Here is a 25977-nt window from a genome sequence, read left to right on the forward strand (position 1 = left end):
TTTAGCCAAAAATTGTTTTGAAAATCCATTAAATCGTTTCATAAGGCCACTCTCGGAAGAGCGCGTGGAATTTACATCATCGTTTAGATAAAGAAAAGTCAACAACATACGCCGGTTCAATTTCAACTTCAGTGAGAGAGAGAGAGAATCTGTAATGGCTTTGGACCTTTTGGTTGTTGCTGTCAATGGCTGAGGTCTGTTGTGAAGCAAAACTCTAAATTATTAGTAAATTGGAAGCGCCAACCAAACTTCCACAATGCTTTTTCTCTCTTTCTCGTCGCTTTCCCCTTCTATCATTTACCCCCATCTTCAAATTCACTCTCTTCTTCTTCTTCTTCTTCTTCTTCCTTTTCTTCTTCACCTTCCATTTTTCTTCTACCCCATCTTCAAATTCACTCCCTTCGTCGTCTTCTTCTTATTTACCAACTGGGTTCCTGACAAACACTTCGATTTCGACCTCATTCTGCTTCCTTCTCCCACAGGTATTGCCTGTTTGCGGTTTGATTCTTTCAATTCGATGGATTTTGTTGATGGGTTTTGTGTTGAATTTCTAGAATGTAATTGGGTATTTGTGATTTTGGCTGATGGTTTGATATTGAGTAGGAGTTCGTTTGTTTGATTGTGATGCTGTTTGCGAGCTAATTGCTAGATGCCGTCGATGTGGAGGCATTGTGTTTGCGTTTTTCTGCTGTTGTGTTGTCGCTCCATGCTTCTTGCCGGTGCTGCTACCACAGAGCCATCTGATGGTAAAGTTTTATCGGCTTTATGTTTTTTCATGAATTTGCTTCCACGTTCTTGGGTGGTTATGTTCTTGTTCTCAGTTTTTGTGATAGTTTATTTATTATTGTTATTTTTAATTTGGGGTTAATGTTCTTGGTAGCATGGCATGTAGGAAGGAATTCCATGTATCAATTTAGTATGTCAACTAAGGGTATATTTGGGAGTGATTCATACTTTTGTCAAGTTCAAAATCTCTCTGAAACACACCTTTAATCACTCAAAATCAATTTAACCTTTAATTTTACATCTTTAAATGCAATTTTCATGTTATTAAAATTGCTTTTGAATGGTTAAAAGTATTTTCTGAGTGATTTTGAAAATGACAAATATGATTATAACAATTTTAGAATCACTCTCAAACATGCAATAAGTTGCTAACGAGTAATGACTATCGAGTTTGAATGGTTTATTTATCATCTATTGAATGGTCAATAAAGACTAATGTAAATCATAAAGGACTCAGAGGAAATAATTTCAAATTGTGGTTACCACATATTTACACGTTTTCTTGACAACCAAATGTAGTAGGGTCATATGGTTGTCTTGAGAGAATAGTTGAAGTGCATATAAGATGACCTGTACAGTCATTGATTTGAAAGGAAAAAAACTCTTATTTTATGGTCTTCTGAACAACAATCTGCAGCTTCTATCATATACCATTTTTATGCTTATGGTACAATTATCTTTATTATGAAATCATATTTTGGATAATCAAGCACCTGAACTACTTGATCTGGGAAGTTTATTACCCTCCAATTTGGTCTCTTTTTTTCCAGTTCTGTTACAATTTTTTGTTCTCCTAACCATTACTTAGAAAGGCCACGTAATAGGGGTAAATATCATATAGTGCCTTTTTGAGTCCCATCATCCTATCTTATGATTTATATATCTGCAGTTAAAGCATTGATAGCAGTGAAGAGGAGTCTAATTGATCCTATGGACCGGCTTAACAGTTGGAGTAATGGAGATCCTTGCACAGATAATTGGATTGGAGTTGTATGCACCTATTCTGATGGAGCTGTCGGGAACTTACGTGTCAAAGAACTGTACGTTGTCTCCAGCACTCTATCCCCTTCCTTTATGCTGTATTTTTCCTGTCCTAAATTAAAACATGAGAAACTCAGAAGTCATGGATTTTAGAGAAATATCTTCTATTTTGTTGCACATTTTATTTTTGAAAACAAAACAATGACCATTAGGAATATATAATGGCTTAAATAACTCTGTGTTGACTCATAATATGTAGTAATCGATAAATGGCTTAAACAATCTTCATTTTTTCTCCTTCATTTGTTGCAGCCAGCTAATGTATATGAACCTATCTGGAAATTTAGCCCCTGAGATCAGCCAATTGTCCAAGCTTGAGAAGTTGTGAGTAGTTGACAAGAAGATTCCATTATTCTATTTATACTTCCTAAACATTCTTTCTGTTATTGATTTTTTTTTTTCTTTTGGTTTGTCCTGGAAGAGATTTCATGTGGAATAACCTAACTGGTTCAATTCCAAAGGAGATTGGCAGTATTATGTCACTGAAACTTTTGTAAGTTAAATCTCACTGATTTCTTCTTGTTTATTTCTATCTCCTGCTTGGGTGCCCCTTTTTTCCTTCATAGTTAATGATAGAAATTTTATAATTTAACTATTTTAAATTGCTTCTGCTTATTATTAAATAATATTGCCGCAAGAGAATCTTCATGGTCTTAACTTAATTGTCATCTTTTCTTTTTTTTTTTTCCTGCTTACCAACACAACACCTGGGGCTTGTTTCTGTTACTTCTCTTGTTGAGAGACAGGTTTTGTTCATTGTGTGAGAGAGATCATTCATGAATTTAGGATTCAATTTGTGTTAGTAAAAGATGATAGAAAGGTAAAGTTACTTAGTTCATTGTTCGAGAGAGAGAAATTATTCATAAATTTTGGATCGATGAGTTAGTAAAACAGGACAGAGAAGTGAAACTTAAATACTACTTGTTTTAATCTTAGTTTCTTCTGACAGTGTGAATGTTTATGATATACAGACTCCTAAATGGAAATAAACTATCTGGTTCTCTTCCAGATGAGCTTGGTAATCTTACAAATCTTATCCGGTTTCAAATAGACGAGAATCAAATTTCAGGACCTATCCCAAAATCATATGCTAACTTGATGCCTGTGAAGCACCTGTGAGTGGATCTCTTCTTCTTCTTCTTTTCATTTCAAGTTGACCCAAAGAACCATTTTGTTTTTGTTTCTTTTTAATAAAAACATCTATTTTCCTATTTCTTCATTTACTTTGCAGCCACTTCAATAACAACACACTAAGTGGTGAAATTCCGTCTGAGCTTTCCAGATTATCCAAGCTGCTTCACTTGTGAGTGTTATGTTTGTAGATATATGGAGGTGATCAGAGGGTATAATTCCAATGAATTTTCATGTTCATTACAGGCTTTTGGATAACAATAACTTCTCAGGTTCTTTGCCACCAGAAATTTCGACCTTGCCAGTGCTACGCATTCTGTAAGTTCACTTTCGTCATATAGCCAAGTTGCTTATAGCATATTCAGAACTTTATGTTTTCATTCACTGTTTATCTGCCTTCTCTACAATTATATTATAAGAACAAGCACACTCCTTAGAGACCACCAAGAGGTGTCAACTTTGCAAAAATATGACTTCGATGGTTTACAATTAAAAATAACCGAAAGTGACATACCTATTGACTAAGATCCACATAGAAGCAATTAAGTGCATGGCGCTCCTAACCTCCTATGACCTCAACATCATAAAACATCCTCCTGTTAAGAAAATGCTTCGTGACAAATGCTTTCCTTTTCCATGAAAAGAAAATACAAAGGGACCTCCTCCATCGTGGCTCTACAATCCCTTTGAAGAACCTAAGATGGCCCAAAAGAGCACAATTCACATTGAACAGACACCTCCAAAAATTCTGATCGATATCCTAAGAGACCCGTTCACAAGAACATCAATAATGGTCAAGCACCAAGGAAGAACAGTTCTGGGTGAAATAAAGGAGTAGCTTTCTTATTTGAAAAAGCAAGCTATTAGGGATAGACTTTGAGAGAGTTTGGGCGTCAGAATGGCTCTAAGTAGGGATGTTGCTTTACGAACATATTCAAATTGGCTGGACTTACCTGCGGGGGAGTTTAACCAAATTTTGAACAAGTTCTGCATTTTATGTCTAACTTCAAAGGTTTGGCATCGGAATAATTTTATTTTTTTATTGTTATTTTACTTGATCACGTTGTCATAGGTTATCTGCTCTTCAACTTCTTAGTATTGTACTTGATATGGAAGGAAAAATTATTCAGATGTATCTACGCCAATATTTTACTCTCGTTAGTTGCATGTGTTTTGCCTTGATGAGAAAAGTGATCACATATAATTTCCATAATGTTTCTTTTTCCAATATATGTATGTTTGTATATGTATATTTTCTCACCTCTATGCTGCCTTCGGCAGGCAACTTGATAACAACAATTTCAAAGGTGAAATTCCAGCATCTTATGAAAAATTTCCTACATTAGTGAAATTGTAAGTTGTAATTTTTTGGTGTTTCTTTCAGTTTTCACCTTCCACGCTATTCATTCTATATCTCTGCAATAGAATGGCTCTAAAATCTAATGATGTTCATAATTTCTCTTTTTGAAAAAGGATTTATGTTAATTCTTACATGCATGCCTTTTAACATCAATCATGGTATTTGTTTCTCTTTACCTTGCCCACTAAGGTGGTCCATTAAGGTTTCGATATTTTATTATCATATTTTCCACATACATATATGCTTAGAAATGTAAATCATGAAGATATTTCCTATGCTTTTGAAGACATTCCAAGTTCTTTTCTTTAACTAAAAAGAGGTAACAACCAATAAGCAATTGGCTTCATGAATATTCTCAATGGGTGCTAATGCTTTTCTCTACCACCGTTATGGTTCTTCCAGAAGTCTGAGGAATTGCGGGTTGGAGGGACCAATCCCTAATTTTAGCAAGATAGAAAACCTCAGTTACTTGTAAGTTGTCCTCTGTAGGTGTTTGCTTTTGTTTCAGTAAATCTTGTACTTTCTTTCTTCTTTTTGGTTAACGATCATAGCTGTGGTATTTTTTACCTTGCTTGTTCTACAGAGATCTTAGCTGGAACCATTTTACTGGACCCATACCGCCTTATAACCTCGCTTCTAGGATGACAACAATGTATGTCAATGACTGGTGTTGATTATAAATTAACTTGCATTTGTTCTCATTTTAGGCTTTCAGTTTGTTGGAAATCTAAACTAATTTTGAATAACATGTTTTTACGAAAGTATCATGGTCGTGCAGATACAGACGTTCACTTAACTTTCGTGAAAATTTACGTTTTGTCTGAAGATTTTCTGATGATTTTTCTCATGCTTAACAAATTCGTTGATGTTGTAGAATTTTGTCGAACAACCAGCTGAATGGATCTATACCCAGAAGTTTCTCCAATCTTCCTGTCCTCCAGAAACTGTAAGATTGTATCTGGTTCTTATGCATGGTCTTATAAATGCTTTCATGACAAAATGGCTATGTTTGTCAAAGTATCTTAGTTACATTTTTCCATCTCAGTGATTTAGGACATGTTTGGATTGATTATAGAAAAAAAATATTTTTTTAAGAAAATCACTTTTATTCTGAACGGGAGAAGAAGAAGATGACTCGAAGCGGTGGAATTAAGAAAATCATTTTTATTTAAACTCTTGATAAAAACTTTTTAAAATACACCTTGAAAGTGTTTCAAAAGCTATTTTTAGTGGTTGTCAAAAACTTCAATTTTTTTTAAAAATGAGTTATTTTCAAAATTAAACACTTGAAAAGTTAAACCAAACATCCCCTTAATAATGCAACATTTTCTTACACTTAATATAATTCAGCATTATCAATTTCTCTTCTTTGCAGGTCACTTGAGAATAACTTTCTGAATGGTTCTGTACCGTCTGCTCTGTGGGAGAAAATGTCCTTTGAATCAAGTGCTCGACTTACACTGTAAATCCTTTTAGCAAAAATATAGGATAGGAATTTTTCAACTTTCTTGGAGTATTATTCCTTTTTTTAAGTGTTAAAAGCTGTACTTTATGAACTGAAATCTGAGTCGTTTCTATTTATAGAACAAATTTGTTCATGATTTATGAATGATCACTTCTCTTTTTTTAATCCAGCGATCTTCGAAACAATTTGTTCTCTGACATTTCTGGAAGCACAAACACTCCTGCTAATGTGACCCTAAGGTATTCACTTTATCAATTCTGGTTCTTTAATTATTCTCATTGTCCAATGAAAGCCCATGGAGTTTCTCATGTTTTTCCTTATAACAACTTTCACTGGGAAGAAGGGCATGAAAAAAAACCAAGCCCTCAAAAGATTCCAACAAAAGCTAATGGAATTTCTCATGTTTCCTACTCCAGAGACCTCGGCTTTTGTTACCTCCACTCTCCATTTTTGCAATTACAAAATGTTTTCATGCCCTATAGGAAAGTACCGTTCATATGCCCTGTTCAGATGCATTTGAGTTATATTTGTCATCAGAAATTTAACGGATGTCTAATATACACTTAAATATATATTGTAAACCTATGGCTGTATTTGTTTTTCAATAATGACTCTTCTCCACAAGATATAAGTTTTTGCATGTATTATATGTATGCGTGGAATTCAGAATTTCAGATGTCCAAGTTCTCTTTTTTCCTCGTTGGTAATCATATTTGCTATTTTAGGACTTGAAAGAGTTATTTGACTTATTATTTTCAGAAACCTGCATTCTATAGTTGTCATTGAACCATCTATCATTCTGTAGGCTTGGAGGAAATCCAATCTGCCAAAATTTGAGCAGACAAAACTCTGACCAGTTCTGTATGTCAAAAATTGTAGAGGATGGGCTTCATAGAAGCTCAAAGAATTCCAGTGAAACATGTGCAGTTAGCAGTTGTCCAACGGACAGTTTCTTTGAATTAGTGCCAGACACTCCTGACCCATGCTTTTGTGCATCACCCCTTGGGATTGGATATAGGCTGAAGAGTCCAAGTTTTTCCTACTTTCCTCCATACATACATTTATTTGAAGCGTATCTGACAAAGGAACTCAATTTGGATATGCACCAATTGTTAATCGATTCATACGATTGGGAAGGAGCTCGCCTGAGGATGTATCTGAAGATTTTTCCATCATTTGATAGTGGCACTCATAAATTGGATATTACGGAGATATTTCTAATTACAGAACAATTTATGTCATGGAATTTTACCCGTAATGACTTCTTTGGCCCATACGAGCTTCTCAACTTCACACTCCCTGAACGTTTTCAGACTGGTATATATTTTGTTTTGCAATATTTCTTTTCAATAATGGCATGGTCCAATTAATGTGTTGTTTAACTGGTCTTGCGAGTTAGTATCAGTCTAATGTGAACATTTCTTCTTTTGGGCTTGCCAGCGTGTGTGCGATTTTATGGGTTTTGTGAGGAGAGAGAAACAATAGGGTTTTTAGGGGGTATGAGAGGGATCCTAGGGAGCTATGTCCCTTGTTTGCTTTCATGTTTCCTAGTGGGCTTTGATTTCGAAGTTTTTTTTGTAATTATTCTATAAACGTGATTTTGTATTGCTGGAGTCTCTTTATTGTAAAGGGAGACCTCCTATTTTTTGTGGGCTTGGTTTTTTGTATGTCCGTATATTCTTTCATTTTTCTCTCAATGAAAATGGATGTTTTCATTAAAAAAAAAAAAGTGAACATTTCTTCTTTTGTATACTAGAGTCCTTAGTAGTTGATCATCTTTTGTGATATTTTATCTTTTCAAATCTTCACCAAGTGTCGCACGGCATCTGGTATACATTAGACAAATATGCCACATCTATTGCATAAGATGAAAACGGAAAGGTACTTTTAAGTTCAAAAGTTTTATTCAATTTTTATTTAACAATTAATAAGATTCTAATTTTATTAAAGTTCATTGTGTAATTTTAGAGGTCGACAATATCTAAGGACATTGGTGATTTGGTGCCGTGTCTCATCAGCTGAGATGAGCCGATCTATGCTCTAAACATATTTTGCCATAACATCATATCCAAGTATATGTTGGTGTCACTGCCTCTATAACACTGGCCGAGTTTTGTTTAATGCATATGAGTATTTCCAAATTTGTGTCCTTAATTGCTTGAAACTATGAGTTTCATTTATTATTATTATTATTTTTCTTTGATTTTTCTGTTGCAGTTATATATAAATTTAACCTTACAAGTTTATCAGTGCAGTCATTTTCCAGACAGAGAAGATGGGCATTGGTACGGGCATCATGGCTGCCATCATTGTTGGATCTGTTTTTTGTATTCTTGTTATCGTAGCAGTGGCCGTACTTCTATTCACTAGGCGTTATAGATACCGTCACAATTTGTCAAGGAAAAATCTCTGTAAGTATGGTAGAATGGACGATCAAATTAAACTCTGATAATTGTCACATAAAGTGCTCTGAAATTTTCTTTCACTGCAGCTTCAACGATTGGTCTGAAAATTGATGGTGTCAAAGCATTTTCATTCAAGGAAATGCAATCGGCTACTGGAAATTTCAACCGCTCAACTGAAGTTGGCCGAGGAGGTTATGGCAAGGTCTATAAAGGCACACTATCAGATAATTCAGTTGTAGCCATCAAGCGTGCAGAAGAAGGATCCTTACAAGGCCAAAAAGAATTTTTGACGGAGATAAAACTCTTATCACGAGTACATCACCGAAACTTAGTATCCCTAATCGGATATTGTGATGAAGAAGGGGAACAAGTATGTTGGTCACTTTATTTTACTTTATTTAGGTTTTATGATGTTAGGTGTTGAGCTTATCGTGTGATCAAATCATATCCGGCATCCCTCTTCACATATGGTTAACGTCAATTTTAAAGTCTACATGGTTCTTTCATCATTTCTATGAATTGAAGGCATAATAGTAAGTTGGTTTCAGAAAAGTAACTCATTCTGGGAAGTAGTTCTTATAGGGAGCGCATGCATCAGAAAGATTTGATTTCTGCAGTGATTTATTTTTTGTTCCGTCTTTCTACAGATGCTGGTTTACGAGTTTATGCCAAATGGAACTTTGCGGGACTGGCTTTCTAGTTTTGAATTTTCTGGTATTGGCCTCAGCAAATATTTTATTTGTTCTGAACCCTAATCTATGCCCGTGGCCCCCATTATATGCTTAATTTTTTGAGAGGAAACCCCATTATATGGTTAATCACAAATGCTCATGGGACTAGAAATCTAAGAACATATATAGATACGAGACATAGATACAACATGACACGGAAACGGCACACGTCATTTGTTAGAAATCTAGGATACGAACACAACATGGACACGTTTATTAAAATATACATTTTAAAAATATATATCATTTTAAGAAAATTGAAAGTAAATAGGTTGATGCATTATATCCTTAAAAAATTAATTTGATGTACTTAACACTCAAAATTTATTATTATTGTCATATACGTGTCTTTTTAGTCTACTCAACAAGTGTTCTATGAACACTTAAAAAAAAAAAAAAAAAGTATTCTATGCATGTCTACCACATTTGTTGAACTAACAAGTGTCAGATACGTGCCCAACAAGTGTCAGAGTGTCCAAGTGTTTGACACAACATGGATACGCTAGGCAAACTAAAGTATTCATGCTTCTTAGATAGAAACTATTTTGGTCTCCTGTGTGGCCTCATAGATCCATAAATAGTCGTTTCAAATTATCTTTAGAACAATAATATAGACGGTGAGTTACTTGTGATGTTAATTTTTCCTCGAGGTCTCTCTGCTCTGCATAGGGGTTATCTTTTTGGCTTCTAGGTGGGCTGTGGGAAGTCTTTTTGTAATTCTTCTTCTTCTTCTTTTTTAACCTATTCCTTGTTGGACGAATATCTTCATCCTTATTTCATACTTTTTTGTTCAAATTTTATTACTAATTTCCTGATAAAATACATATTTCTTCTCAAAAGAAATAAGCATTCTTTACCTTTTTATTTTGTGTGCAAAAAATGTTCTGAACATTGTTCACCTATTCCTAATACAGCCGCTTGCTTTTATGTTTATTATATTCTGTGGAATGATGCCGTAAGATTATTTGAGTTTTTCTTTTGCGTCTAACATTTTAGTTGCACCATTAACGTCTACTGTTCTATGGCAGACAAAAGTAAAACTACAGTAAATCTGAATTTCCGTATGAGATTACAAATTGCACTGGGTTCAGCTAAAGGTATACTGTATCTCCATACTGAAGCAAATCCTCCTATATTTCACCGAGACATCAAAGCTAGAAACATACTACTCGATGCCAAGCTCACGGCTAAAGTGGCTGATTTTGGATTGTCACGTCTTGCTCCTGATCTGGATTACGAGGGGGACGTTCCTGGACATGTATCTACTGTTGTGAAGGGTACCCCTGTAAGTTTATCTTGACGAACATGGTCTACATAAAGCATCCATAATTTTTGGGAGTGTCCTGTGATGATTTCTTGTCCATGTGGAATGAATAATATATTGTTTGTTGGCTTTTCTGATTGTTCTACGTATCATGCAGGGTTATCTTGATCCAGAGTACTTCTTAACCCATAAAATGACAGATAAAAGTGATGTCTATAGCTTAGGAGTTGTGTTCTTGGAGCTCTTGACGGGTATGCACCCTATTTCGCACGGCAAAAACATCGTACGTGAGGTATATTTCCTTTCACCGTTCCTCCAACATCTCACTCTTACTTAAAACTTTGTCCTTGCTTACATGGATGTTCATGGATTTCATAATCAACAGTCAACACTTCTACAGGAAATATCTTCGATATTCAATTGGTTTGAACAACTGCATTAGGGATCGGCCTTAGTTCACTTTTTTTCTCATCCGTCCTCCTTCTTTAGGGTTAAATTTCAATTTTGATTCCTTATCCTCTACGTCTAATATTTTTGCCTTGTAGTTTCTAGTTTCAAACTGCACAATTAGTCTCTCATTCACTGTCCAATTAAATAGTAATTGAAAACTATAGGACTCGCGAGGAAACTGATGCAATATCAAGTTATGTAGTTGCACATAATACAAATTTTGAAAGTGGCTTCATCCTAGCCTCCATTTTTCTTAACTACTTTTCCCAAGATAGGTAGTGTTGAGACATAAACTACTATGATGTTCACAAAATCCTAAGAACTAAGAGGGTGTTTGCTCAAGGAGTTGTGAACTCCACTCCACTCCTTGTTTGGTCCAAGAAGTTTGTAGGTCCCATGACTAAAAGTACATCAATTTTATGTTTTACGAACTTCTTACACTATATTGGTCCTAGGAGTTCAAAATTCCTTAGACCTTATCTTTAGAAGGTGTTTGGTCCACTAACTTTATAAATCGGTGTTAAAATAACTCAACTTCACCAACTTCAATGCTGTTCAGTATTGAAGTTTGCATATTTATCGAAAAACGTCATCTTTCCCTATTTCTCTCTTTTGCATATTTATCGAGAAACTCCATTTTCACAAATTTGCACCTCAAATGTGTGCTTTCTAATTCCAATATATTAACACCAGATTTTATAACTTAACTCAGCGTCTCAAACACTCCCTAGAGTTGTCTTTCCTCAATGAAAAAAACTTACTCTTTGCCCCAAATGCCTCCGGGTGGTTTAAGGAAATTTTCAATTTCAGTGTTAAAAAAATGTAAAAAAAAGAGTGCGAAGACATAGAAGACATGAGCTAAAACAGTAGTTTCGACTTTTTCTTCTTTTCTTTTCTTTTAACATGTTATGTTTACAACAGGTAAAATTGGCACATCAAATGGGGACAATTCTTTCAATTGTAGACACAACGTTAGGTTCTTTTGCATCTGAGTGTCTAGAGAGGTTTGTTGCTTTAGCCCTTAGTTGTTGCCATGACAATCCAGAAGAGCGGCCGTCAATGCTGGTTGTGGTGAGGGAGCTGGAGAACATACTGAACATGATGCCTAACGATAGCGGTACCTTGTCTTCCGACTTGTCCTTGAGATCAAGTGCCAGACTTCCATCCTCACCGACATCAACTTCCTGCATCACCCGAGACCAGTTTCCATCAGGAAGCATTTCTGGGAGCGATCTCATCAGTGATGTCATGCCAACCATCAGACCTCGCTGACATCTGGTTCGGCTTCTGCTTGATGCTTGTAATGTGTTCTTACAAATCCTGATATGTTTAGCCAATGTTTCTGATAAAAAGTAGGATTGATAGATGAGAGGCCTCTTCAAACCATGAAGAGTTCTGAGTTCAACTCAGTCTATATGTATATTTATATATTAAAAAAAGCACGAAAAGGGAGAAATTCGCATTTTAAATTGACTTGTGTTGTACAGATGGCGATTGAAATTTACGACGTTGGAGAATGCACGTGTCTGAAATCGAGTTTCATGTTTTGATCAGCATAAGAATAAGATTCTATTATGGAAAAAGTTTTGTTTGATCACATCGAAGTATTCAAACATAAAACTCTTGTTTCTCCCTTGCTCTAAAGAATTCAAAGCCAAATAATATTAGAATAGAGGAGAGTAAATCATTCCAACAGGAAAAACAGGTAATCCCTTGAGTTTTTATGTCAAATCTCTCAGATCTCCCTTAATTCTTCTTCATGAAAATTTTCCAAAAATGTCCACAAAATTTTTCTCATGATGAAGCACTTGAGATTATTCTCTTGAACTATGAGGAACGATGTATCGTGATAAACGAAAGGTTGTCGAGATATTGTTTTAGTCATCATTAGTTGGCGATTCGATTGTAGCTTGACTCTTTTGAACCAATAATAATAATAATAATAATAAATAGTTGCATCAGCCAAGTCAAACTTTTACCATTTGAAAGGTCACTTAGATTAGATCAAAAATAGTCAAAGCTAAGTCATATGGTTTGTAAAAGCTTATGAACGTTCAATCAATTGCTAATTTCCCCCCCTCTTTCTCTCTATAAATATATTCAATATTTTGTATTGCCCGTTTGCTATAAGCCAGCTATTTACTTGATATGAAATAAAAATTGCAAGTTGCAAATAACAGCATTATTAAGAATTAAGATAATATTGACGGTTTTTTAAGGCTAAATTACAAGTTCAGTCATTCACCTTTTTAGTGTATGTAAATTATTTCTAAACTTTAAAAAGTACCAAGTAAGTCCTACACTTAATAGGTATTTGAAATATTTAACATTTTTTTAATTCACATATTTATTGGATACAAAGTCGGAATTTTAGGGACTAATTAACAAATAGATCGATATTATGTCTAATAGATCTTGTTGGCATTCAAATCTCGTTCGCATTGGACTTCGTTGCGGGTGGCTAGTGACTATGACCTCAGCCCACTTCTCCTTGGTCTAGCATCAAATCTCAAATCTTCTTCGAGCTAACTTGCATAAGAGATCCTTGTACCGTTGTGGTGCTAAATCTACTACACTCTGATGTTTAAGTTAGTACAAAGAACTATTGTGATGTCGAGCCTACTACACTCTAGTGCTTAAGTTAGTTGAAGGGGTAGATAATTCAACTAAGCACGAATAGAAGTAATGTTAGGTCTCTCACTTACTCCCTCCTTTGGGGTGGTCGAATGTGACTATTTATAGGTCATTCTTCTGAGTACGTGTAACACCAAGGATTTCAGGACATTGTAGGACTTGACACGCACACACATGACATTTTTCTAAATCAAATTTATAATCTAAACTTGTAATTTAACCTCATGTGTAGTTATTAAATTGATAGAATTGACCTAAAGATTAAACAAAATAAACATCAAACTTAACCTAATCTAATGATAATTGGTATGTACTATGATTAAACTTGTAATTTAACCTCATTTATAGTTATTAAATTGGTAGAGTTGACCTAGGATTAAATAGAATAAACATCAAACTAAGCCTAATTTAATATTTATTAGTATGTACTATCTTTATTGATATCCAAAGTTCAAATCCTCCCTATTATTTCTTATACTAAAAAAACAAAAAGAAAAAAAAGGGAATGTTTGATCTTACAACAAGTATTTTATTAAAGAAAAAAAGGATTAAATAGTTTTATTTAAGTCAAGCTACAAAAGTTTTAAAAATGGAATATTGAAAAGAATTAAAACTTACTATCAACGGTCAAAAATTCAAATCATCCACTCTCATTTTATTGTTGAACTTAAAAAATAAAACAAAAAATATTCACACTTTTACTCATGCAATTTATTTTGTCCTTGTTTTCGGAAAGGAAATTCATTTTAGTTCTTTTTTCCTTCCTTCTTATGTTTCAAAATATTTTATTTTTACTCTCCAACTTTGAATTTTGTTTTCATCTAAATTTAATCTTCCACTAAATATCCATTTTTAGTTCTTGGTATTAGTTTCTATTAATTGATTTAAAAGAACAGATTTAAGTATAAACAGTTTTTACAAAATTTCTATTACTATTTAAATTAATCAAAATGTTCACATCATAATTATATTAAACTTATTACTATTTAAATTAAACAAAATGTTCACATCATAATTATATAAACTAGTTTACTATTCAGTTGACGCCATGTGAATGAAGAATTTTGAACAAATCACAAATTGTCGTGTCATTTCTCAAATTAATAATGAAATTACAAATTATCAAATTTGAGACTAATTAAAGTTTGACATATGTCCTAAATGAGGAAATTTCTAGTACTATGGTAATATGAGAAATTTTCTATATTATCTCCATTTATTGGTTGTCACATAAAGAGCTTTTGAGAATTTTTTAGGGTCAACGCAATAAATATTTAATAAAATAATAAATCATTTAATGATGTGTCAAATAGTCAACGGAGGTAGCATGTAGCACTAGAAATTTTTCTTTCCCAAATTGAAATAGTCATAAATTGACAAATCCTGATGATGCCATGTGTATTCGTTGTGACAGTTGGATTGAAACAAATAATTTGATCCAATTTGGTATAAATATTTGAGTTAAAATCTATTTAGCCTAAAAATGGGCTTAATTTGGAGAAATTGAACATAATGACCGAACATCTCCCCTTGTGGATTGAATTTTTTGAAATTGCATGTAATGATCGAAACGGTCTTCCAATTGGAATAATGACCATTTTTTAAATTCTTTCAAACATGATATGTAGTGTTCCAAAATTTTCAATTTTGCCCCTTAAATCCCACACTCCCAACAATTAGGATTGGAGTATATCTCCACAATTTTAGCAAAATCTAGAGAAGTTTCTAAACTTATTAAGGAGAGATTTTATTTGGATTAAAAGTTTCTAAACTTATTAAGGAGACATTTATTGAGATTTAGTTTTTAATTAGCATAGATGATTTAACAAATTAAATCTACGGACTAACAATTTTGTCAATGGTTAATGGTGCTTGATTTGGATTGCAATAACACATTTTCAATTCTAATCTTCTTTTCTAATTTCAATTACAGTGCTCAAGATCATATTAGATTTGATTTTCATTTCAATTCTTCCTTTTTCTCTCCCACACGTTTCTTCTTTCTTCTCTCCCACACATTCCACTTTACCTCTCCGCAAATTCAAGTTCGTTTTCTTACTCTCTCTATCTCCTATCTTTGTGTGGATTAATTCTTAAGGTATATAATTTGTTTTCGGCAGTGTAAGTGAAAACGGGAGGTACTTTGCTTCATGAAACACTTCACTCCACAATCTATAAAGTTGACATGTAACATACTGGTGGTGGATCCAACGTATTCAGCATGGTACATCTCCTCTTGTGGATTACTTTTTTCTTCTGTATTTTGGTTGTGTTACCAATTTATAGTGAATATTGGTAATTTGAGGTTATCTGAAAAAGTTAGTGTAGAAAAGATCTAAAATCTCAAATGTTTAAAGTTTTCTAAAAGTGTTTACCTCTAACCTTTTATTTTTCTAAGTACAATGTATTTCCTCGACTTAGCAAGAATTTTAGCAGTTAAGTTCAAGGTATTTATATGACTTAGAAATTGCAACCTTATTTTTTTTTTTAACATAAGGTACTTGTTTTTTAGGTTGGTGGGGAATTAATCGTCACTTAGTTTGTTGCTTCTCATCCTTATATCACATATTTTCTTTGGAAACTATCTCAAATCTTCCATATAAAAAATATTCCTAAAAAACATTATTTTTTAGTTTGTTAAACTGTGTTTTCCTAGACTTTTTGTTGGTTTCTTTAGATTTTATTCGAAATTATAGTATATTAGATTCGTTTTTAAATTACACCATAGTAGGATATGACTATAGGATAAATCTGTTTATTTATAGATTTTAAAAGTAGTAGATTTAGTAATCTGTCCACTTTTCTAAACTAAAATAGTTTTGATCATTCTTTAAAAACAACATTCTATTTTGGTATCCAACACCTTAATTTAGCTCAAAAGTCAACCAAGCCCAATATCCATTAGTTGAGTCTAAAGATTAGGTCCATAAATCAACCAAGCCCACAAAATCCACCTCAGAACAAGAATTCTTAGGTGACTATACATTCAATTGAGAGAGAATCAAATGATCAAGTACTAAAAATCGAATCACATACACACAACTCAACATAAAACATAATTTCAACTTACAAAACATGTTTCTTCATGTATCTCGTGCGAACTAATGCCAAAAACTAAAAGTTATCAAATTGATGAAAACCTACATTAAAAGTGGAAAATATTAAAATCTAATGACCAAATTGAAACTAGGTAAAAATGTGAAATCTAAAATCTAAATGAAAATTAACTTCAACCCCAAGTAAAAGTAAGAGATATTAAAACTCAAGAATAAAAAAGGGAAATTAGACTTAAAAATCGAGTAATTTTCTCTTAAAAATAAACTAGCTAAAAAACATTTTTTTTTATAAAAAAGAGTTGAAGTAAACGGGATATAGATAGAATATTCTGTGTATAATAAATTCCGTTGTCTAAATACAAAACACAAAACGGTGGCACAAAGTTGTCTGTTTTGTACCAAAACAATGTGCTGTCTCTCTCTCTCTCATCCCCTTGTTTTTTCTTTTTAATATTTCCAATTTTAAGTTTTTTTTCCACATTTTGCTATCATTCAAAAAATATATATTTTTTAATCAATTTTACTATTTAAAATAATTATTCAGGATAAATTATCATTTCCGTATTATGATTTTTTTTTAATTTCTCAATTTTCGTTAATGTATTTTCAATAAATTTTATAATTATTTTTTGTTGTTTAATTCCCCCCACCCCCCAAATAATTTAGTCTTTATGAACCTATTCTTTTTAAATTGTGTAAATGAAAATATATTTACATAGCATTTTTTTACATGTAAATTATTACAGTAGATGTTTTGAAAGTCCTCTTACTAAAATTAGACAATTAAAAAACAAAAAAAAATAAATAAAGTATGGAAACTAAAATAGTAAATCTAAATAGTAATTTAAAATTTATTAAAAATGTAATGGATGAAATTAGACTATTAAAAGTGGAGGGATTTCTTTATTTTAATATCCACTTTTTTGGGTATTTTCAAAATTCAGTTTTAAAACCTAAAAAAAATATTTTGTTTTTGAACATAGATGAAAATCATGATAAATAACCATGAGAAAATAAGTAAATTTTTCATAAATAAAAAAAAATAATCAAATTATTATCGAATAAAATCGTCGAAATTTATGAGATACGTTCTTTCTAAATTTATGAAGAGTTCAAATATCTATCAAAAACTAAACCAGTAATTTAACCTTATAATTTTGTGATGAAATTTTCTCTTTTACTCCCTAAAATTGTATATATTTTAATTCAAATTCTCATTTGATAAAATTTTCAAATCTACCATATAAAATCTAAAAAGTAAAAGATAACCCTTTGCATATAGAAATTAAAAATGAAATGTTAGAAAGTTATCGATTAATTATAGATTTAATAGCAATATTTTAATCACAATATCTATCCAGTCCTCGAACTGATCATAAAATTCCATTACATTATTAAACTTTAGATTATACTTTCATTTAAGGTAGAGTACTGATATGAACACAATGTTATTATGGCATATTTGTTAATCTATTTAATTGTCTTTCATATCAGGTCAATTGAACTAAAATTTATACGTTACGTTAAATAAAAGTATAATCTAAATTTGAGGGACGTAATTGAAAACATTTTAGAGACTAGGGACTAAACCATAAATTACTATAATTTTAAACAAAGTTAGGATTTTTGAACCTCATTGTTTGACTCCCAATTTAAGATCCAAGTTTCCTATTATTCCTTCCACCAACCACCTCAAGAAAAACTGCTGCCTTTCTCATTCGCCCAAGTCTTAAGGTCTGGGGAGCGCCTTTGTTCTTCTTTTTTCTTCTTTATTTCTCCAATTCTTCTTCGTAAGTTCAATTTTCCGCTCCTTTAATTCTTACTTTCTTCTCAATTTATCGTCTTTTTGATTCCTCTGTAATTCCCATGTCTGTTTTTGTTTCAATTTCAACTTGTTAGGGTTCTGTTTGCATTGTGTTCATTGCCTTCAATTTCATTCAAGAATGCGTCTATACCCTTCTTTCTTTCTTTGGTTATTCTTAAATGGGTTTGTTGCAATTTCGTCTTAAATTGCTTGAAATGCGTCTATCGTGTTGGGAAATTCTGTTTTGTGGGGTTCGATCAACGAATTTGTTGATTCTAGCGTTGCCTTTGTTTAATGGGAAATTGTGGAAAATATCTAGCAGTTTGATCCTCCTCCTCCCCCCCCCCCCCACCCCCCCCCCCCGGCGGTTTTTTTGGGGTGTTTTTATTGATGGGATTATTGTTGACTTTGTGGTAAGCGTCCATTATTCATCCTTTATAAACCATTTCTTTTTTAGATTAGTGGAAGGGATTTTCAATGGGATGGTTGTTGACCTTAGCATTGTCCCCGCACTTTGTTTGTGTTATTTAATTAAATTTTGGAGAAGATTTTTGCGAATTTGAAGGAGATTGTTGATGTATAAGTTCAGAAAATTGCACCGTTGATTGGATTGGCTATATTCTCGGTGAATCTATCTTATCTTTGTTGGTATTTCTGGAAATTAACTCATACCTTTCTACGTTTCTTTTGATCGCTCTTCTTTCTTTATCTTCATTTTTCAAAAAAACAACTGGAAATGCTAATAATATCTCTTATGATTTAGAAACATGAATGCCATTCATGGTTTGCCTGTTTTGATGTATGTACTCTTTGGTAGATAATATTGTAACAGATTTCTTATTCTTCTGATCATTCTTCGATTCACAGCATAGCTGCAAAGGCGCCTCCCTAGTGTTAATCTAACAACAAAAGGGTTTTTTTCGTAATTTTGAAATGAAGGATGCCTGCTGCTCCTGGAAATCATATGCTGTAAGCTGCTTGACTGGGAAACAATATCTGATGCTCTTTTAGGATTGTGGTGAAGTAGTACGGACTGTTCTATCTGGTGCTTGAGAGATTGGACAAATGTGTTCCTAATTATCTCTGTGAGAAGAATACTGTTCATCTGTCCAATTCATGAAGTTGTAATCACCGAGTGAAATCTGCTTGAGAAAAAAAAAATGACAGTGGACTTAAAGCAAGTTCTGTTGTTTTCTCTACCGTTCTTATTGTTCTGTGGTCGTTCTATAGCAGACTTTGAACATGGGAATTCACAAAAGATTATATCTGCTCCAGATAAAAGTGGAATAAAAGTTATCGATGGTTCTGGTACAGAGAATTTGATTGGTTTTGAGGATGCTAACTACTTGTTGCATGAGAGAAAAGGAGGGAGCAGAGTTTCAGTGTCGACTGTTGCAGTATTTACATTGGCCATGGCTGCTGCCACTGGTTTAGGTGCTGTTCCATTCTTTTTTGTGGAACTCGATCCACAGTGGGCTGGTTTATGCAATGGAATGGCTTCTGGGGTGATGTTGGCTGCTAGCTTTGATCTTATACAAGAAGGGCAGGAACATGGTGCTGGCAATTGGGTTGTAATTGGGATTTTAGCTGGTGGAATTTTTATTTGGCTTTGTAAGAAGGTGATGGACCTTATCTTTCTACTTAATATATTTATCCTACTAGATTTTCATGTAATTTCAGTTGCTGATTCTTGGGCATTTTTTACTTTTTCCGAACATTAATGTGGAGTTATCTTAAATTATCTGCTCAGTATATTGTCTGTTCTGTATTAAATCCGAGCGTTTATGCATTTTGTTATCCTAATCATTTGATTACTGCATTAAGATCTCATTGCTCTTTTTTATGTTGATTTTCAGTTTCTTGAACAGTATGGTGAAGTGAGTATGTTAGATATAAAAGGTGCAGATGCAACTAAAGTTGTTCTTATAATTGGGATAATGACTCTTCATTCATTTGGTGAGGGCTCTGGTGTTGGTGTTTCTTTTGCTGGGTCAAAGGGTTTCTCTCAAGGTCTTTTGGTGACTTTAGCTATTGCTGTGCATAACATACCTGAGGGATTAGCTGTAAGTATGGTTCTTGCCTCAAGGGGTGTCTCACCACAGAATGCCTTGTTATGGAGTGTGATTACATCATTACCTCAGGTATTGCATTTATAAATTGCAAAGTTAGTTGCTTCCACTACTTCACTTCAAATTAGTAAAAAGATATCTGAGATTGATTGAAAAGAACGTTATGCCTTGTAGACAAGAATTTGTATATTCAAAAGCACAAAAATCAAAACAATCCCTATATTTCCATTAGTCCAACATTATCTGTTGCTAGAGTCAGCTTTGTGAAAATTTTTTAGAGCGATCTTTTGGGTATGCTGAACATCTTGGCCAGATTTGATCACTAAACACGGTTGTTTGATTCTTTTTCAGAACAGTTCTAAATATTCTTCATAATGAAGGTTCATGTGCCTGGGTGGGATGGTGAAATTTATTTTCATAATATTTAATCTATTATTCTCAGTTATCTATGTGTCACCTTAATAGATCCAAATAAATATGATAGAAATATACAGTTTTTATAAATTATGCAGTTTGATCCAGTAAATCTATTGTTGTACTGTGAGTTACTGCTTAATGCTGTGATAGAGTTGCTACTTTGTTTCATGAAAAATTCAGTAATTTGAGTTTTTAACTCTGTTGCAATTTAAATGTCTCAGCCTATTGTAGCCGTTCCCTCGTTCATATGTGCTGATGCATTTAACAAGTTTCTTCCCTTCTGTACGGGCTTTGCTGCTGGATGTATGATATGGATGGTGGTCGCAGAAGTACTCCCGGATGCATTTAAGGTAGTCTCAGCTTTAAGATCCTCAATTTCATTTTTTTCCCCTATCAACCTAGAACGTAGACTGAGAAAATTGAGAGGGTCTGAATTCTTTACCTTGTTGAGAATCTCACATTGGAAAAATCAAGGTACCTCACACTCATCAAGTATATGAGTTACTTCTCTCATTGTCAATGGGTATTGAAATGGAATTGTGTTATCTAATATGCCTAAAAGATGATTTACATTTAAAGTTTCTTCTAAATAGAATTATCCAGGGGTGTCTGGGTGGTAAGAACTTAGGAATTTTGGAGATATGCTGGCTCTAAAAGGTCCTGAGTTCAATCTCCCAAGTTGAAAACCAATTACTCAAAACTCTTGTTGTCTCCTAAAACTGGACTTGGAATGGGTGATGCCTAACCATAGATCAAAGAGAGTTGGCCAAACGTACATGCATGTGAGTGAGGCTCCCGATGCCTGCTTATCCCGGGAAAAAAAAGTTTAACTATCTAGGGTGTTTGTTATTCTTTTCTATCCCAAAAAAAAGTTGAGATCTATTGCACCGATTTGTGTCTTGAAAATTATCTACTGTTTGTATACCATTTCTGCTGTCTTAATTTTTATTTCATTTATTCAAGAAGTTTGTGTTGGATTAAAAAAATTGTGGGGAACTGGAATGATGTGAAGTGGGTTTATTGCTATAGAGTTGTTCAACTGCTGGGATGGTAATTTCGGTTTTCTCTGCCTCATTGTTACAGGAAGCCTCGCCATCACAAGTTGCATCTGCAGCCACACTTTCTGTTGCATTCATGGAAGCTCTAAGCACATTGTTCCAGAGTTTCAGCCATGAATACAAGTGGGTTTGATCCTTCTCTTTAAAGCATTTTAACTTTATGTTTTTTTCTCCTACTTTTTTGTCTTCAGCACCTAACCTTTGTGAGTAAAGATCGATTACATTCCAGGAAATGGCTATTTATTATGTAGTTAGCGTACATGATGAAAATGATTTGATTATAAGTTTAGCTAACGTGAATATTTTAACTAGGAATGGTATTGCAAGTTTCGTTCAAGTGATTGATTCGATATTTTCGTGTTTCAGCTCAGAAGATGTCTCTGGCTTCTTTGTTTCCTTACTTTTTGGAGTTGGGCCAGTACTCGGTGGCCTTGTTCTAGTTGCATTTGCTCATGCTTTTCATCTTCAGCACGCCCTTCTCATGGGTGCTGCTTCTGGGATTGCTTTCATTCTCGGTGCCTGGCGACCGTTGCAGCTACTATTTTCTTCAAAAATGGATTTCATCCCTCTCGTAACGCTCCTAATTTTAGGAGCAGCATTCATCCACTTCTCAAATTCCAGTCTTCTGAAGCTTGCTGGGCAGAAAAGAGCTTCAGTGAATGATTTACCCGCTTCTACCAATTTTTCAGTAAGTGTGCACACCCTTCAATCTTTCCTATCATGTGGAGCAGTTGCATTCCATGCTTTAGCCGAAGGACTTGCACTAGGAGTTGCTGCACCGAAAGCATATGGATTCGGTCGTCACATAGTTCTCCCTGTTTCTCTACACGGCCTCCCTCGGGGCGCAGCAGTAGCTAGTTGTATATTTGGGGCGACTGATAGCTGGCACGGATCTCTCATGAGTGCAGCCCTCATTGGGTTTGTAGGTCCAATCTCTGCCATTGGAGCCATACTTGCAGGTATCGACTACAGCGGTTTAGATCACGTGATGGTGCTGGCTTGTGGCGGGCTACTTCCGAGCTTCGGAAGTATAATCAAGAGAGCAATGCGATTGGATACACAGAAAAGTAGCAGTGGACTTGTGATTGGTTTGGGGTTTGCTATTTTGTGTTTGATGTGCACCAAGTTGGTTTGCTTGCACACACCTTACTGCAATTCTGCACCGGAGGCCGTTAGATGATGAATGCGAGCATGTTCATCTTTGTAATTAATTCAACAGGTCGTTGCAGCGTGCTGCTCACAACGGGATACACATTTTGAGAGTTGCAGATATGAATGAAAAGCACACACGTCAGTTTTAAAGCAAAACTGATGGCAGAGCTTTTTACTGAAATTTGCAAGTTGGAGGGGAAGGAGCACAGCCAATTTTCTAGAGGTGTATGTTTAAATTCTTGTTCTATACAATAGAGTTCTGATTTATGATATGATACCTTAGGAATTTTGATTGTATTTTATTCTCAAAGAAAAAGTGGGAGATGGATTAGGATAGTTTTAAAATGGAAGACAAACTGTGATCTTAACACAGAAATGGCTAACTTTTTATGTGACTATTATACATGGTTTTATGTGACTTGTGATAAATACAGGGCTTGGTATAAATCTTGGCTTTACCATTATATTTTTTGGTTAAGTAAAACATTTTTGTCATTTTAATTTTGTGTAAAAAGAACACACATTGAAATCAGAAAACATATCTCATATTCCAAAACTAAATTGGCAAGTTAACATGTGGGACTTTGTAGTGTAATATTGTAAAGTTTATTTAGTCATAGCTCGATATCAATAATGATATTACAGGTCGAAAATATAATTACATGTGATTTGGAAAATAGTTAAAATTACTTTTATCATATTCAAAATCACCATAAAATACATCTTTATTTACTCAAAATTGGTTTAGGGTTTAATTTTATATTTTTAAATACAATTTTATACAATTAAAATTGATTTTAAATTATTAAAATCATGTTTCGGGATACTTTTGAAGATAAAAGTGATTTTGACTTTTAAAAAATCACTCCCAAATATACCCCTAACCCTCTATTCCATAATTGCTTTTGAACAAATCAATTTATATGCTTAAATCAATTTCGACTCTTTATTACCTGTAGTGAACAATTTTCACACGTGTGCAATTTCTTAAAATGCAAAGATTAATTAAGAGAGAAATGCATTCATCAAATATATAGTAGCAACTTTTCATTTAAATTTTATCTCCTCAAGTTCTATTTTTTTTCTACTTTTTCTTTTTAAAAATATTATGTGATAGGTTTTCTTTGTACTTTGGTATGATTCTGGGAGAAGAATAATCTTATTGAGGTGACTTTGAGTTAATTTTATATGAAATTAAATGAAAATAGCCATAATTCACAAATAAATGTTCCACATAGATATCTTATGTAAGTTTTTCTTTGGGATTTAAATCAATTCAATCAACTTTTGGGAAATGATACATTTGGGAATTGTCTCTTTCTCTTTCCGCCCTCGTGTTTGAAATCAAGTTGCTCAGTATGTAGCCTATTCTGCTACTGATTTTTCGAGTTCTTTTAGTCATTTTATCTTTTCCAATTCGAAAGATGTAGGGAGATGTTGAGATTTTTGTTTCCCTAATTGAGTTTTGGATGTAATTAACGATGACCTTTGTTCTTTATTGTCCCCTTAATTGGAGAAAATTTCTACTACACATGAAACCTATTTTTTTTTTTTTTTAATGTTTAGAACCCCAAGAAGATCAGCGAACGAGACCGCAAATGAATGGAAATTCTCCACTTTTGATCTGGCTGGCATAGAGCTCTAAGATGTTCTTTCCGCCTTACGGTAGCAAAAGGATTAGACGCATTGTACACCCTGTCTCTTATACACATCTAGATGTGTATAAGAGACAGCCCCAAGACCTTCTGTACGATAGATTGCTAATTTGACATCGGATGTGCGCTAATCAAGTACAGTGACAGCGGATATGTGACATCTGTCTCTTATACACATCTAGATGTGTATAAGAGACAGCCCCAAGACCTTCTGTACGATAGATTGCTAATTTGACATCGGATGTGCGCTAATCAAGTACAATGACAGCGGATATGCGACATCCATTAGACCGAAATTGTCGTTAAATTGATATTATTTTGTTTCCTTCCTTATCTATGAGTACTAAATCTAGAATCAATGGTTCTGAGATCGTGGCGATCATCTTTTGATACTCAAGAAATCACTTGATAGGGGATGGGATTCACTCACTTGTTTGTCTCGAAGGATAGAGGAGGCTAGGTTAGCCGAAAGATGTTTATTGATTCAAGGACGCAAGATGCCCCTATTTTTTAAGGGTAAGAAGGGGTAGAGAAAATACCTCGAGCCAATGGATCGACCTGTGGCCCAGGTGGTTAGGATGTTTTCGAATGCTTCTACTTCTTTGGTTCTTCTATTCTCCATTTACTTATCTGATTTTGAATATCTAATCGGGTCTGATTCTATTAGAATCAAAATAGATACATTTAATGAAATTCTATAGCAGGCTACCATAAAACAAACAAAAGATCTTCTTTCTAAAGAAATATAAGATTTAGGCAAGCCTCTACATGTTTTCCCCTTACCCTTAACGATAGAAGGACTACTGAGATTGATGCATTAATTTCCTACTAAAATCTTACCCGTCTCCACCCACGATTCCAACATCACAATTCCATTTTTTTCTAAATTACCTTATATATATATATATATATATGTATATATATATTTCCGAAATATGAGTGTGTACCTTATTAGAATTGATTCTATGGATAGGACATAGAAGAAATCATTCATCTTGATCAAGACAATTTTATTTCATTGGATATTCAGTCTAGGATAGTATCTGGAGCACATAATATATATAATAATTCAAAAGAGAAACAAGATTTTCGGGTCATGTTTGGGTTGGGACGACTGTTAACTCCCGTTTTTCAGGCTACCAAATTTCTTGTTGACCAATCTGCTTCAGCTAGTACAAGCACTCCAAGAGGCTCAACAAAGAGAACCTAAAAATGAGGTTTTTTTTATGATATCTCTTATTTTACTACGGTACCTTCCACACCGACTCGATTGCGAGGAAGAAAGACATCCTTCCTTTTGGATCTGCCTCTTTGACCTGTGATCCTACTCATGCTAAGTAGCTAACTTTGAGACAACTAAGGGCAAACTTTGAGCTGGAACTAATGGATTGGAATCAATATCCAGGGGGATTTCTTTCCTATGATTGCCTCTTATTTCGATTGCTAAGTGAGTCGAGGTATTCAACACATTCAACACGAGACCCAAAAAAAAGACAAAA

At 33.8% G+C, this 25977-nt stretch overlaps 2 protein-coding genes across 6 annotated transcripts; both read left to right on the forward strand.

Moving 5' to 3' along the window:
* The first annotated feature begins 340 nt into the window (after positions 1 to 340).
* Positions 341 to 12127, forward strand: LOC120073192 (probable LRR receptor-like serine/threonine-protein kinase At1g06840). 3 transcript variants are annotated; one of them, XM_039025868.1, is made up of 21 exons: positions 341 to 482; positions 604 to 746; positions 1676 to 1826; positions 2080 to 2151; positions 2249 to 2320; positions 2799 to 2942; positions 3059 to 3130; positions 3205 to 3276; positions 4240 to 4311; positions 4721 to 4789; positions 4902 to 4970; positions 5193 to 5264; positions 5694 to 5780; positions 5954 to 6022; positions 6589 to 7100; positions 8039 to 8194; positions 8275 to 8558; positions 8836 to 8902; positions 9948 to 10204; positions 10341 to 10475; positions 11555 to 12127. In XM_039025868.1, the coding sequence occupies exons 2-21, from the start codon at positions 650 to 652 to the stop codon at positions 11903 to 11905; spliced, it is 2880 nt and encodes a 959-aa protein (XP_038881796.1). In that variant the 5' UTR covers positions 341 to 482; positions 604 to 649; the 3' UTR covers positions 11906 to 12127. The 3 variants fall into 3 exon arrangements, with proteins under 3 accessions (XP_038881796.1, XP_038881797.1, XP_038881798.1); XM_039025869.1 differs by having other exon boundaries at positions 347 to 482; positions 650 to 746; positions 11555 to 11905; XM_039025870.1 differs by lacking the exons at positions 341 to 482; positions 604 to 746; positions 1676 to 1826 and having other exon boundaries at positions 2110 to 2151; positions 2837 to 2942.
* A 5833-nt stretch (positions 12128 to 17960) lies between these two features.
* LOC120073831 (putative zinc transporter At3g08650) lies at positions 17961 to 23270 on the forward strand. Of its 3 annotated transcripts, none has more exons than XM_039026700.1 (6): positions 17961 to 18113; positions 18995 to 19746; positions 19984 to 20268; positions 20835 to 20963; positions 21697 to 21794; positions 22038 to 23270. In XM_039026700.1, the coding sequence occupies exons 2-6, from the start codon at positions 19288 to 19290 to the stop codon at positions 22849 to 22851; spliced, it is 1785 nt and encodes a 594-aa protein (XP_038882628.1). In that variant the 5' UTR covers positions 17961 to 18113; positions 18995 to 19287; the 3' UTR covers positions 22852 to 23270. The 3 variants fall into 3 exon arrangements, with proteins under 3 accessions (XP_038882628.1, XP_038882630.1, XP_038882629.1); XM_039026702.1 differs by having other exon boundaries at positions 17964 to 18113; positions 19067 to 19746; XM_039026701.1 differs by having other exon boundaries at positions 17976 to 18057.
* The last annotated feature ends 2707 nt before the right edge of the window (positions 23271 to 25977 follow it).

This window comes from Benincasa hispida, chromosome 3 (genome assembly GCF_009727055.1).
Source record: "Benincasa hispida cultivar B227 chromosome 3, ASM972705v1, whole genome shotgun sequence".
NCBI classification, from domain to species: Eukaryota; Viridiplantae; Streptophyta; class Magnoliopsida; order Cucurbitales; family Cucurbitaceae; genus Benincasa; species Benincasa hispida.

Coding starts and splice junctions, on each gene's coding strand:
- LOC120073192 (XM_039025868.1), top strand. CDS start 650: ATGCCGTCGATGTGGAGGCATTGTGTTTGCGTTTTTCTGCTGTTGTGT. Junction 1,827..2,079: donor AACTTACGTGTCAAAGAACT/GTACGTTGTCTC, acceptor CATTTGTTGCAG/CCAGCTAATGTATATGAACC. Junction 2,943..3,058: donor TTGATGCCTGTGAAGCACCT/GTGAGTGGATCT, acceptor TTTACTTTGCAG/CCACTTCAATAACAACACAC.
- LOC120073831 (XM_039026700.1), top strand. CDS start 19,288: ATGACAGTGGACTTAAAGCAAGTTCTGTTGTTTTCTCTACCGTTCTTA. Junction 19,747..19,983: donor TTATTTGGCTTTGTAAGAAG/GTGATGGACCTT, acceptor GTTGATTTTCAG/TTTCTTGAACAGTATGGTGA. Junction 20,964..21,696: donor TACTCCCGGATGCATTTAAG/GTAGTCTCAGCT, acceptor TCATTGTTACAG/GAAGCCTCGCCATCACAAGT.